The following is a 13985-nucleotide window of genomic DNA, read 5'->3' on the forward strand; positions in this document are numbered from 1 at the left end:
AGATGGCTACAAATTTGTATCTATCCTTCTTGCCATCCTTAAACTTTCCTTGCTTAGGCTTGTTTTTCTACCTTTCATTGTCCTTATTTTTTAAATAGAATTTCTCCATGTGATTTTCACCACCACAATACCTACAAATAATGAGTTTTCTTCCACCTTGTTTCTCTACGCCATCATTTCTAAAAAAATGGTTAGAACTCTCATTATTCTAAAATTTATTATATCCTTTCCAATTATTCTTTCCATCAGTTATAAAAAACTTACTTCTAGCTACATATGCATGCTTTTTCTTAATATACCCTTCTTTAATAAGTTGGGCTTCTTCATCTATAATAGACTTACAAACTAATCAAAAGTTTGTTGTGGGGTATTAGGATTTAACTGAATAATCTTTTTCCTTGATTCCTTAAATACCTTGTATGGTTGGGGAAGCTTACTTTCAGCCATTGGAATCGACTAAAAATATTTCTTTGCATATTCAACACCTATTTTCTTTAGTTGAGCATTTAAAAAGGAAACTTCATTGAAATAATCAATCATATTTTTTCAAAATAGGATGGATCTAAGTTCACCGATTTTTCCTCTATGCTAAATGTGCTAGCAATATCATCATCTTTATAATCTTTTTATAAATTATCCCACAATGCTATTAGACCATCAATATCAACAAACCTTCTATTGAGATTGGGGCTTAAAGCTTTATCAATAATACATCTAGCTTTCTAATGCAGGAACATTTTGGGTTTTCTTGCAATCTTGCATATTTAGAGGGATTTGGCTTAAAGCTGTGGAACTTGGCATGGTCTGGGAACTTAGCATGGCTTGTGGAACTCGGCATGGCTTGGGAAATTGGCATGGCCTAGGAACTCAACATGGTCTTTGAAACTCGGTGTGGTCTCTGGAGCTTAGCAATGCTTGAGAATTTATTGGTGTTTGGTTTGGTCTTTTCTTTTGTTGGTGCCGAGTTGTCTGTGAGCCAACTTTTGGCATATAATTTATGTATGGGTATTTAATTTAGTGTTGTAGCTAACTTGTGGTTATATTTAATGTAAGGGATTTAATTTAGTTTGTATGAAGTTGGGGTTGGGTTTGCAAGTTGGATCTTATTAGATCTTGCAAAGTTGGTTTTGTAATTGTTGTTTGTATTTGGCCTTAACCTGGAAGGCCTTATAGCTGGGCATATTGCATGTAAACATTTATTATATGAATAAAGAGTTGTGATTTGGTATCAGATCTTGCGTTGTTGTTTCTTTGTTGTGTTGTTTCCGCTGTGTAGCTGTTTGCTGGGGGCATTGACATCTCCTTTGGGGATTTTCTTTCCTTGCACTACATCAGATGGTATCAAAGCCTAGTTTGTTCCTGAGTGTGTTGATAGATCACCGAAGCTTAGGTAGTTTACACCAAGACTTGCAGAGGAGGTTGATATTGTGGTTGATTGATCTTCTAGATTGGTGGATTTTTTGCTTAGGGTTTGCAAAAATTTTGGAAGATACCTCCAAGAAGATTGGACCCTAGGGAAATTGATGATCTTAGTGATGTCGTGGAAGAAAGGACCTCAAAGAAGATAAGAGTAGAGTTCAGATCTGAGATTGTGTTGATAAAGAGTGACATGATTTTTGAAATTGTAAGTGCTCTAGGTGGTGTACCTAGGCATGTGGGTACTGAAGGTAGTTATGAGAAAGTTGCTGAAGACTTTGAAGCTACTAGATCTACTGGTGAAGACATAATTGATCGTGTGGAGAGAACTATTGGACCTAGGGCTAGTTAGTTTTCTAGACCCAGACCTCAATTGATGCTGAAGCATAAGATGGAAGTTTCTAATTTCTCAGGTACTTTAACTCCTGAAGACCTGATTGATTGGATTGGTGAATTAGAAGACTACTTTGAGCTTGAGGATATTGAGGATCCACTCAAAGTGAGGTTGGCACAAACCGAGTTAAAAGTACATACTGCTCTTTGGTGGAAAAAATTGCAAAGAGATAGAGAAGAGGAAGGTGAAAGGAAGATCATTAGATGGAGATTGATGGTGACTAAGTTGGAGGCTAAGTTCATTCCTACTAATTATGAACTTGAGTTGTTTAAAAGGTTGTAGAATTTCAAATAGAAAGATATGTCTATGAAAGATTATACCAAGGAGTTCTACAAGTTGACTATTCAGTCTGGTCATAGAGAATTGTCAAAGGAAAAGGTAGCTCGTTACATTAATGATTTGAGATTCAATATTCAGGATGAGGTTTGTATGCTAAATATTTTTTCAATTGAGGATGCTTATCAGTATGCTCTGAAGGTAGAAGATAAGTTGAAGAGGAAAAGTCAAGGTAATGCTAGAGGGAAGGAAAAGCAAGATAGCTTGGCACAAGCTAAACTGAGTGTTGAATGTGAACCAAAACTTGTTGATTAGAAAAGGAGAATAGGTGGAGGTGGCTTCAAAGGTAATTGTTCTAGATGTGGGAAAGAAGGGCATAGATCTTTTGAGTGTCCACTTAGCAGGACAACCGTTGTAGTCCAGGATAGTTAGCCTAAGCAAGGAGAGAGTTTGTTAGCTCGGTGTAGTGCCTGCCCCTAGTTTACATTTTCGAGCTACATTTCTGATATCATTGCCAAACTCTTTTAGGCCAATTTATGTTTGATGATTAGTATTATTATTTTAGAGATTATCAGATGATGTTTACACTCAGTTTATTATATGATGAGATTACTTGGTACTCTATATTTCATGCATGTATGATGATTATTCAATGGTTTCAGATATCGATGATGATTAGTTAGATGGTTTATTATTCCATGTGTTTCTTATGGATACTTACCCCATACTGCATGTGTATGGTGTGCGTGTTGTTTTATTTATGTATGGTGTTTCTAATATGGTTAAGGAAGGGAGTCGTAGTCACTTGCTAGTCGGGATCTACACGATGCACCACTTCTTGCCATTGTTTGTTTAGCTTAGAATATTGTGTTTGTACATGCGTGGATTTTATGCAGGTTGCAGGTACCGGGTATCGACTTCCCTGAATTGTCAGGATGAGCATACCCTATCGCACTATCTCAATGGTAAGAGAGGGGAGATAAACTCTTAAGTCCAAATCCTAAACCCTTTAGCCAATTGTCCTAATTGATAATTAGGACAAGTATCTGAGTTAAGTACCCTCCGAATGCATCAAATGATGTAATTTTGTGATTATAACTCTTTTGTTTGTTTTGGTATGTATTTTTCTATGATGGGTTTTCGTATATTGCTTTATGAGTCCTTGGTGTATTTTCTATTAATTAAGTCTAATTAAAAAGATTAATTAATGATTTAATTTAATAGAGAATTATTATGATATCTTTATATTTAATTAATTGAGAAATTAATTAAATAAAAGAATTAAATTTGGAGATTAAAGTTCAAAGATAAATTTAGAATAGGATAATATTTATTTAATTTAATAATAATATATTTGGAGTTCATTTTAAAATAAATGCTAAATATTATTGTTATTTAAATTAATTAAATATGTTATCAATTAAGTTCTAAAATAAATTAAAAGTTGAAAGATATTAAATTATTAAGAATTCTAGATCGCATGATCTAAGCATGAGTTTAAATATGAGAATTAAATTAAAAGATTAAATTATAGAAATTAATAATATTATTTTAATTTCTTAAAAGTGCACATAAGATTAAAGTAATAAATTAATTAAGAAAAGAAGTCAAGTGGAATATTAAATAAAGTTATTTAATAATTCAACTTAATGTGCATGAAAGTTGAATGCAAAAGAATAAGAAAAGATAATAAAGGTTAATTTGGAGTTAACTGAGTTGTGCAAAGAGTCTTCTCGGGTAAACGCACAATTAGTTCCCCGAATGGAGGAGAAATTGCTTATCACAACTTTGGGGGTTCATTTTTGAGATATACGAAGTTGGACGGGAATTTTTGGGAGAGACATCTTTTGGAAGCGATTTTCAGAAGGCAAATACCAAAGAAAGATTTTGGGAAGAAGGTTATTGAGAGGAACAAATTCTCTTACAGTTCCTGGAGATTTCATAATAGCATCAGGATCAGGTAGGGTCTTGTGTTGTTGATTATCGATTAAATACGCAATTATCCTTTCCTGTCTTCTTCGTGTCTGGGGTTTGTAAATCCGAATTCTCTGTGATGAAAGTTTTAAGCTTTCAATATTGTGAATTTATTAATTGTTCGTCAATAATTTCTGTATCCATGGAGACTGGATGAATTATTAGAACCCTTGTTTTCTTGATTTAGAAATTAAGATTTGATTAGGTAAGGGTTTTGAGTGTAAAATTAAAAGTTCTAAATTTTTTTAAAAAAATAAAATAAATAAATAAATATATATTATATATATATTTTCCTTGGAGGATATTGTCTTAATGAAAATTAAATAAAACTAAATATAAAATAAACATTATTTATTATATATATATATATATATTTATTGTTTTAATAAAATTAAAGAAATCTATACTAAAATGAAATTAATTTATTTTATATTTTTATTAAAATTGAAATTGGAGATTTGTTTTAAATATAATATATTTTGGGTGGGGTGGGGCCACCACTTCCCACGCCCCACACCTTTCCCCACACTGCCGCAGCAGGTGGTACTGCTGCGCAGCAGCAGTAACACCTGCGGCCGCAGGTGGACGGCAGGCCGGCGAGCCTTTAAAAACGCCGTAATTCATATTATGACTTCTTTTTTTTTTAAATCATTTTTTTAATAATTATTTTATATTATTGTTAGTTATTTTAAAATTTATAAAACTTTAAATTATATTGAAATTATATTGTTTATTAATAATTTTATAAATAAATAAATTATTAAATAAACATCATATGATTCTTTATGTATCATTAATTAATCTTATTTAGGTTTGACTTAATTAGGATTAATTAAATTGAAAATTTGTTTAAGCAAATTTAATATTATAACACCGATTTTAATGGAAGCGTAGATTATTATAATCAACAAGGATTATTAATAATTTAATTATTACCTTAGATTGTTTTAGGACTTTGACTTAAAATCAATTAAGGGTAATTAGGTGTTTCATTTGGAGTTAGGAACGGGATAAGGTTCTATCTGTTTAAAACTTACATTCAACTGAAAATGGAAACCTCACATTAATGCAATAGTATATTATCAATCAAATTGAACTATAAAACTTTTTACTTGAATATAAACACTGGAAACTGAAACATAAACCTTACCTTAACTCAAATAATATACTTTCAGATCCAATTTCTGAGACTTTGATGTTGTCTTTGTGCTTTGAATGTTATGGGGTTGGTTTAACGTTGACTAGTTTAGGTTGTTACCAGAGGCTCGGGGTTGTGAATGTGATGTCATGATGATTTGGTTTCGATCTTTCTTAACTTGACCATGGTAATGTGATGAAGTGCTCTATGACATGATTGTATTTACTGTTTGTTATTGCTTTCTAGTTTCCTTGTGTGAAGCTGAGATGTACGTATTTGAGATACTTGACTTAACCATTTTCAAGTCTCGATCAGTTATATTTGATGACCATTTTGGAGTCTTCGATCAGTATTGTAATTTACTATTGGGATACTTTCTGGTTGCTCATTGGAGAACCATTGGATTTTGTGACTTATCATTGATGCCTTCAGTTACTGATAGAGAACTGTCGTGATCATATGATTACTTATTGATATTATCTGTTGCTCATGAAGAACTGATATAATTTTGTGGCTTATTCTTTTATGATGTCTTTTCAGTTGCTTGTATAGGACTAATGTGGTTTTATTATGATTCTTTGATTTATGATTTCATGAGCCTAGGGTAGGTTATCTATGTGTAGAGTCGGGAAGTGGCTTGCAATGGGGGTCGGAGCCCTAAGAGGCTGCCTTGAGAAACCCATTGTAAGTCGTTTTTAATAAGTGAAAACATTTACACTAAATGAGAGAAAATGAACCTAGCAAGATAATTGTATGTTCTCTCCCATGCCTTGAGTGCTAGTACAGACTAGGATGGGGTAGAGAGAACACTTGGTTATGACCTTGCATTTCATAGTAGGCCTCGTCAGTACGAGAGGATACTAGTGGCCGCAGGATCAGTAGGGACTTGGGATTCCTAAGGGATTGCTCGGGTAACTTCTACGTGACTTTTGCGATGACACTTTCCCGCTTGCATATTAGGTTTCCTACGTGTCTTGTGGTACCTCTGGGATTTAGATGTCGATCTTTTTAGGAACCCTTGAGTTAGCATACTTATAGGATTTCCTGGACTTAGAGAGTATTTATGATTATAGGTTTTGTTATCCTATTTGGGACTTGAGACTATCTCCTCAGCGCGGTGGGAGTGGACCATTTAGGTTCCACGCGGTCGGGTGGTAGTGCTTTTACTCTTACCATCAAGATCCGTTCTGTGGTCACCGTGGCTGGAGATTTCGTGATTGGCATTTACCTTCACTTTGTTCTTGGATTATTATGATGGATGGTTAGATTTTATGATAGATGTTTTATCATTATGGATGTATCATGTATGGTGAATAGTTTCATATATTTTACTTTACTTTGTATCATGGATTTGAGGATGTTGTATCTTGATCTTTAAATATGTATATTCTTTTAAGCCTTTCATACCCTGTGACTTGTACAGTGGATGATTGAGCATTCCGAATTAATTTGCCGAGAGGCATTCGGAACAAATGTATATTATGGACATGGAACTTTCTGATTATTCTTTCATATGTATGTGATGGTTGTTAGACTTAGATTTAATTAAATTTAAACGTGACTCAACGTCTTGGGATCTTTAAGAAATGTAACTTGCAATGTATGTTTGTCGATGATTACATGTTATTGCTTCTGCTACTATGTGTTTGATGTGTATGTTATACTTTCTTACCTTAAAAAAAAAATTTTTTAAAAAATGTTTAGCAAGCTTAGTGAAACTTTAGGTTAATTCTTTTGGATCCCTTGGCGGGGCGTTACACTCGGCGAGTATTGGTTGGTGAGAGTACATTGGATTCTTGTCAGAGGACTAGTTTGTTCATGACTTGTTGTAAGTTTGGTGGTAATGTCTACAAGATGATTGTGGACAGTGATAGCACTGACAACCTTGTTGCTGAGGAGATGGTTCAAAAACTTAGTTTGAAGAGATTGAGACATCCTTATCATAGTAGGATTGGCTGGTTGCAAGTTGAACATGCTTTGGAAGTAAGGGAGCAATGCCTTGTTGATTTCTAGATTGGGCAATATAAGGATCAAGTGTTGTGTGATATTATGGACATGAGTAGTTGTCATGTGTTACTTGGTAGACCTTGGTAGTATGATTGTAGGGTTGTGCATGATTATGTCAAGAATGTGTTTATTATTGAGAAAGGTGATAGAAAGTTTTCCTAGATTCCTTTGCAGAATGAATAACTTGGTAGGAGGAACCTAAGTATTGGCAGGTGAGTTGAGTTGGCAAATTCTAAGAAGGTTAGATCAACATGGAAAGAAGACTTGTAACACACCGAGGATGGATATGAAGAAGCAAAATAAGAACAATGGAAATAGTGTAAAAGTTGGGGACTTGGAGGATATGTATGTGAAGAACCAATTTTGGATTTATGTGTTGAATCCCAAGAGATGTTCTTCCAGTTACTAGAACATCTTTTCGAACCCAGGGTGTCTAATGCAGGAGAATCTTGGGTTTGCTTGCAATCCTGCATGTTTGGAGGGATTTTGGCTTAAAGTTGTGGAATTCGGCATGGTCTAGGAACTTGGCATGGTTTGTGAAACTCGACATGGTCTGGGAAGTCGGCAATGCTTGGGAATTTACTGGTGCTAGGTTTAGTCTTTGTTTATATTGGTGTCGAATTGTTTGTGAGCCGACTTTTGGCATTTAATTTCTGTATGGGTATTTAATTTAGTGGTGTAGCCAACTTGTGGCTCAACCTATATTTAATGTAAGGGATTTAATTTAGATTGTAAGAAGCAGGGCCAACTTGTGGCTTAGTTGGGTATGAGTAAGGGGTCTTGTAGAGTCTTTAGGCAAGTTATCATTTTCCAACTTGAAGAAGGGGATGAAGTGTAGATGCGAACTTTGAAGAGCTCGGGCTGAGGCTTAGAACCCAAAGGATTGCTTGGTGGACTTGAGGGTACAAGTTTGGATTCTTCTTGGTGTTCTTATCTAGTTGTGTAACTGGACTAACTAGGGTTGGGTTTGTAAGTTGGATCTTACAAAATTGGTTTTGTAATTATTGTTTGTATTTGGCCCTAACCAAGAAGGCCTTGTAGCCAAGCATATTGCATGTAATCAGTTATTATATGAATAACAAGTTGTGATTTGGTATTAGATTTTGCATTGTTGTTGCTTTGTTGTGTTGTTTAAGTTGTGTGGCTATTTGTTGGGGGCTTGGACATCTTCTTTGGGGATTCTCCTACCTTGCACTATGTCACTTGCTCCAACTTGCATTTCTAAATCTCTTTTTCATTATTGGTTTGGGGTTCTGCAATCTCCTTAATCACTATCCTCCATAAGGCCTTTTCTCTCAAAGCATTCTTGATTGCAATCTTCCAATCTACAAAACCACTTCCATCAGATATAGGCAAAACTTCATTTGAAGAGCCCATGTTAGCATAAAATAAAAATATGCCTTGCAAACAAACCACTTCTAGCGATGAATCTCCAGCTGAACCTCTAAATGAATCTCCAGTTGAACCACACAGAAATCTATTTCTAGTTGAGCCTAAGCTCTGATACCATGTTAAAACAGACCATAAACAACATAAAAACTAAAGTAATAATTGTTGTCATGTAGAAAGTAGGGTAAAACAGAGCCAAAAAATAGAGATATATAATTTATAAACACCAATATATAATCTAGTTTGCTTACGTACATCAGACCTTCAGATCTCTTCTAACGATACATAACTTGTATGTGCACATCACATATTTATACATGTAATACCAAAATCTAGAAACTCCTTCTCTAGAGTATTCTATATCCTAGAGTGATCTAATCTGGACTGTACAATGGAAGGCTCTAGAAAGCCTCTTCTCTGGATTCTTCTAGACAATCTTAATCCTTAACAAGTTTGATCACACTAAGCTATCCCTCAACTTAGGTTATCACAATATTTTTATTTGATTATATGTCAACATGACTGTGAATATGTCCAAGTTTGTTTTGATAACTTCTTTCCCAAATTTATTTTATGTAGTCTCCTGAGGTGGTATGATTTTTCCTTGTTCTAATGAGTCAAATAAGAATTAATATGATGGTAAATGGTGATATTCATTTTCATAATGGTAATAACAATTAGAAGATTTACATTTATTGAATGCCTAACCAATAGCAATGGTCACTCTATTCTAGTTTATGTAAGCAGTGTTTTCTTGTTCACATATGCCTAAGTACAATTGTTATTATGGTTATAAACTATTTAGTTTTAATCATGTCTATGGATCTACATTTACAGAACCTTACGATTAAGAATGAATTTACCAATACTAACTTGGTTCAAGGCATGGAGTTATGTTTTTAGAATAGGGGAGCACAAGTTAAAGGATATCACAGATGGACATTTTTAGAAAAGACAAATCAAAGGCATGGAAAAAGTATGATAAAGAAGGATATTGTAAAATATAAAAGAGGCTATGCCCTCTTAAGACCCCTGGTAGTGGGACATATGTACTCATAACTTTAGAATAAAGAGAGAACAAAGGATTAAGGACTTGGTAAATTAGAACCATGTTAATCACCCTTGGCCAAGATTTCCTTCGTAAATTTGCAACTATGTAATTCAAAGGTATGCCTTCTAAGCCCTCAATTTTAATGGGGAAATTGTACCCTCCTTCTTTTCCCCTTAGTGCCCACACTTTGAACGATGACAATATATATATATATATATATATGGAAAAAAAGGAGAAGTTAATTTTTAAAATTATAATAATATTGTCATTAGAATTTAACTATATAGCTTTTGCCTCAAATTTATTACTCGTATTTCATTGAAACATTACTGTAAATACAATACTATCCACTAAACCATTACACTTCATCTACCACAAGCACTATTATAATATTATCATTATAAAAATTGAAAAAAAATGGTATTAAAAGCTCAAAGAATAATAATTACCCAAGCATCTATTTTCTCAAGGGACTGATGCTTCAATCTATTGACAAGAAAGACAGAAAAAAGTTTTGGCTGCTTTTCAATTAAAAAACAAACGGTACTCTCAGTATTCTAATCTGAACCCTATATTTGAAAAGTTAGCTGATTATATTAGGACGGGGTTATTATTGGATTTTATGAAAATTGCAGCATTTAATCTTTACCATCTGACATCTCTTGTATGAAAAAGACTGTTTTCAACCTGTGTAATTTTCTTAAAAAGGATTTAATTATTTTATATAAAAAAATTGAGGTTTCAGAGCTTCAGGCTGTTATGGTCGGATTCTGTGCTCTGCTCTAGTAGCGTAAAGTAATTTTTGTCTTCGAATCCAAGGCCCTTCTCTGCAATCTTAATTAAAAACAAAACCATATTTACGAGAACAAACTGAGACGTTTATAATTCTAAATCGATTCGAATGCATTTTCATTTCCTTTCTCAATTTCCACATGTTGAAGAAGAAATTAGCTTTACAATTTCTTTTGGACAAGTCATCATTGATTGAACTTGAGTACAAGCATGGTACAAAAAAGTGTATCAGTACATAATTTGCACTTAAAATTACATGAAATCTGTTGCTTTCCAAACTGAAATGGAAGTAAGAGGAGTTGATTGCCATCTGAGAAGTAACTGGTTTTGCCCCAATCTTTCCACCCTGTAGAAACTTCCCTTCTCTCCCATACATTCTGCATAGATGCTGTTCTTCTCACTTAAATCCCCCCGGATGAAACCACACTTGATTGGCTCATCAATGACACTGTGACTGAAGAAGGGGTCTTGTTTGGGTTGTGAGTAATGGATTGGCCTGCACATCAATGGACCCATGAACAAACGTTCCACCACTGCCCTCGCAAGCCCATATTGCTCAGGCAATCCCGCTTCCAAAGAATCAAACACAGCACAGATGTTTCTCATACATTGCTCAAAAATCTCTACAAAGTTGAGATCTTGGTAAGATTGAATGCCATGAGGTCCACTGCCCAATGTCAGAATTGTTGGATTCAGGTGGTGTGCTGCATCAATAAATTCTGATAATTTTCTCCTGCTGCGCTCCAACATGTGTGGCAATCCCCACATAGAATTCACTATCACTGTCTCATCCTTCCTAAAAATTATGTTCTTTTCCAGATTTCGCAATTGGGTTTCTTGGAAAGAAAATGGAATCCCCAATGAGCTTGCGTAATCATACAGCCTTCTTCCTGCGTGTTGAGAACAGCATGGATTGCTGCCATCATCACTCCACTTGATGGCTGTGATTTTGAGGTGATCAATGCTGTAGTTCTCAGCCTTCAGAGCTTCCATTAATGGTGGCCACTGCATCCCCTCCAATATGTCAAAATCAAGAATATGCAGTCTCTTAGTCTGATCAGCAGGAATGGCTTCCAAAATGCTCTGGTTGGCAGTGAAATGGGCAAATCTGATGTATGGGTAAACTTGGTTGAGTAAATTAAAACCCCCCATAAAATTGGGATCTTTAGTAGGATTTTGAGAGCTCTGCACCCGAGGACCAGAACTTTCATGGCGGTGGAGAAGGGATTGAGAGAGATAGTAGGCCACTCTCTCCATAGTAGATCCAGATGGAGAAACCAATTCTCTCAATCTTTCAAGAATGATCTCAACAACATCATGGGCTCCCTCTGAAATTGCTTCAGCACAAACAGTTAAGAGATGTACAAGCCTTAGCCCACTATACTCAGCTGAATCAGTACTGCATGGATTTAACCAATCAAAATCAGCAGACTGGGATGACGATGATGATATATTCCCACTCCCAGTTACACTTGACAAACTCTTATTTCCTCCACTATGTTCTTCAGGTTCAGCAGGACGGTGATCAGAAACACTGATCTCATCCTCACTCTCTCCACTCTGCCTCTCCATTTCCTTACCTTTCTCCACCATTAACATATCTGTAATATCTCCCAAATCCTCTTCCCCTGAAGAAAAATGATCTGATGGCTTTGAATCAACTCCCATTTCACTGCACTGCACTTGAACCCAGTCTGAACTACAATCTGCCAATATCTCACCAAAATTCTTACCATCCTCCACCATTAATTCTTCTGTGATATCTCCTAAATTCCCATCCCTTGAAGAAAACTGTTCTTTTATCATTGAATCAGCTCCCATTTCATTGCAATAACTTCGCACCTTATTTGAACTGCAATCAGCCAATATATCATCACAATCCCTACCATTCTCCACCATTAACACATTTGTAATATCCCCCAAATCCTCTTCCACTGAAGAAAAACACTCTGTTGCCCTGGAATCAGCTCCCATTTCATTGCAATGCCTTTCAACCCAATTTGAACTACAGTCTGCCAAAATCTCATCAAAAACCATGTCTTCTTCAGGATTCTCCTGCAGTTGAAAAACCTCCATTAAATCCCCTTCCATGGAAGGAAACTCTGTTACACACAAGGGAACGAGAGATCTGTCCTTCTGGACAAGATCATTCCATGAACTTCCTTCAAAACCAAAGTCTATGGCAGCTTCATCATGATTAAAATCTGTTGAATTCAAATACCAGCCCTCAGAACAATCCAAATCTTTCTCATTGAAAAAATTCCCCCATTCTTGTAATCTGATGCCCTCCATCTTGGAACTGAAAGTATTGAATGGAATACTTGCAATGGAGGAAAAACAATCTGAAGAATGAATTTCATAAGGAGAAGGCATGCATGGAAAAGGCAGTACTGTTTTCTAGATTTTCACAAAAAAATCATATGCATGGAAAATGTGGTACGGTTATTGATTTCGAAGCAACTACGATTTAATTGTTTATAAGCTGCTTCAATCTTTCGCACATGGAGGATTGACACGCTTTTCAACCGGGGGACTCTGAAAAAGATAAAAGAAACATTATTGATCCAGACAATCAATATATAGGATGATATGTCAGTCAGTGGCAAACATTGTGTAGTAATCAATTATTTTTGGACAATTACACTCGTTTTTTTATATGATCAAACTTCATATTAAAATCATCTGCTTTAAAGTCTTTTCAAATGAATTGATTGATTTACTTGACGCAGCATTTTATTAACCAGGGGCTATATGGCCGTATATTTCGGAGTCTATGTCCTTTCTATTTCTGTGGAGATTTATGCTCTCATTGTATTCATTTCACCACAGGCTACATGGCCATACATTTCGGAGTCCCCCCGAAAAATACGTCGGTAGTAGTTTCTATTTTTATTATGAGGGCATTGGCATTTCATAATTTTTAACTATTTGAATTGTAATTATAAAATATAAAATCATATAAATATATATAATGTTAGATATTGTATATATTTTAAAGGTAGCGTTGAATTTTGTGTATACATGTTGAATTTTAATAAGTTTTTAAGTAGATATTTAAAGTTAATAAATAGTAATTTTTAATAAAATAGAAAAATTATATCTTTTATAAGATCTATGAATAGCATTTTTTTTAAATTATTTTTTATGAATTCTCTATTAGGGAGTATTTGTGTTACCACACTTTTTCAATATAATATGTGTTATGGATTTGGATTGTTTGCATTGTAATAATAAGATATAATATTTTATATATTTTAAAGTCAATGATAAATTTTAAGTATATTTTATAGTAAATGTTGAATTTTGAATAAAATTTAAAAGTTAATATTTTTAAATTAACAATTTGTTATAATGTCTTATTATATTAAAAATATATTTTTAAGGTGACAAACTTTGTGTCGGAGGTTTGTTCAAATTGAATTTGTGACAGAAAACTTGTAGTACTAATCAAATTTTTTCTTTTCTAATAATACACTCAAAAATCCAATTTTTAGAGTTTAAAAAAAAAAAAAAAAATTGATTCTATAATAATTAATAGAGTTTGGCAT

The 13985-nt window shown here is 34.2% G+C and overlaps 1 protein-coding gene across 1 annotated transcript; it reads right to left on the reverse strand.

Annotated features, from left to right (window-relative positions):
• Positions 1–10539: 10539 nt before the first annotated feature.
• On the reverse strand, positions 10540–12961 carry LOC149572263 (protein NODULATION SIGNALING PATHWAY 2-like). The gene has a single exon (XM_089810982.1). The coding sequence runs from the start codon at positions 12808–12810 to the stop codon at positions 10690–10692; it is 2121 nt and encodes a 706-aa protein (XP_089667108.1). The 5' UTR covers positions 12811–12961; the 3' UTR covers positions 10540–10689.
• Between the last annotated feature and the right edge of the window lie 1024 nt (positions 12962–13985).

The sequence above is a fragment of the Cupressus sempervirens genome, chromosome 2 (genome assembly GCF_028749045.1).
Source record: "Cupressus sempervirens isolate cs-2001-9-10 chromosome 2, ASM2874904v1, whole genome shotgun sequence".
Lineage (NCBI taxonomy): Eukaryota > Viridiplantae > Streptophyta > Pinopsida > Cupressales > Cupressaceae > Cupressus > Cupressus sempervirens.

Coding starts and splice junctions, on each gene's coding strand:
- LOC149572263 (XM_089810982.1), bottom strand. CDS start 12,810: ATGCCTTCTCCTTATGAAATTCATTCTTCAGATTGTTTTTCCTCCATT.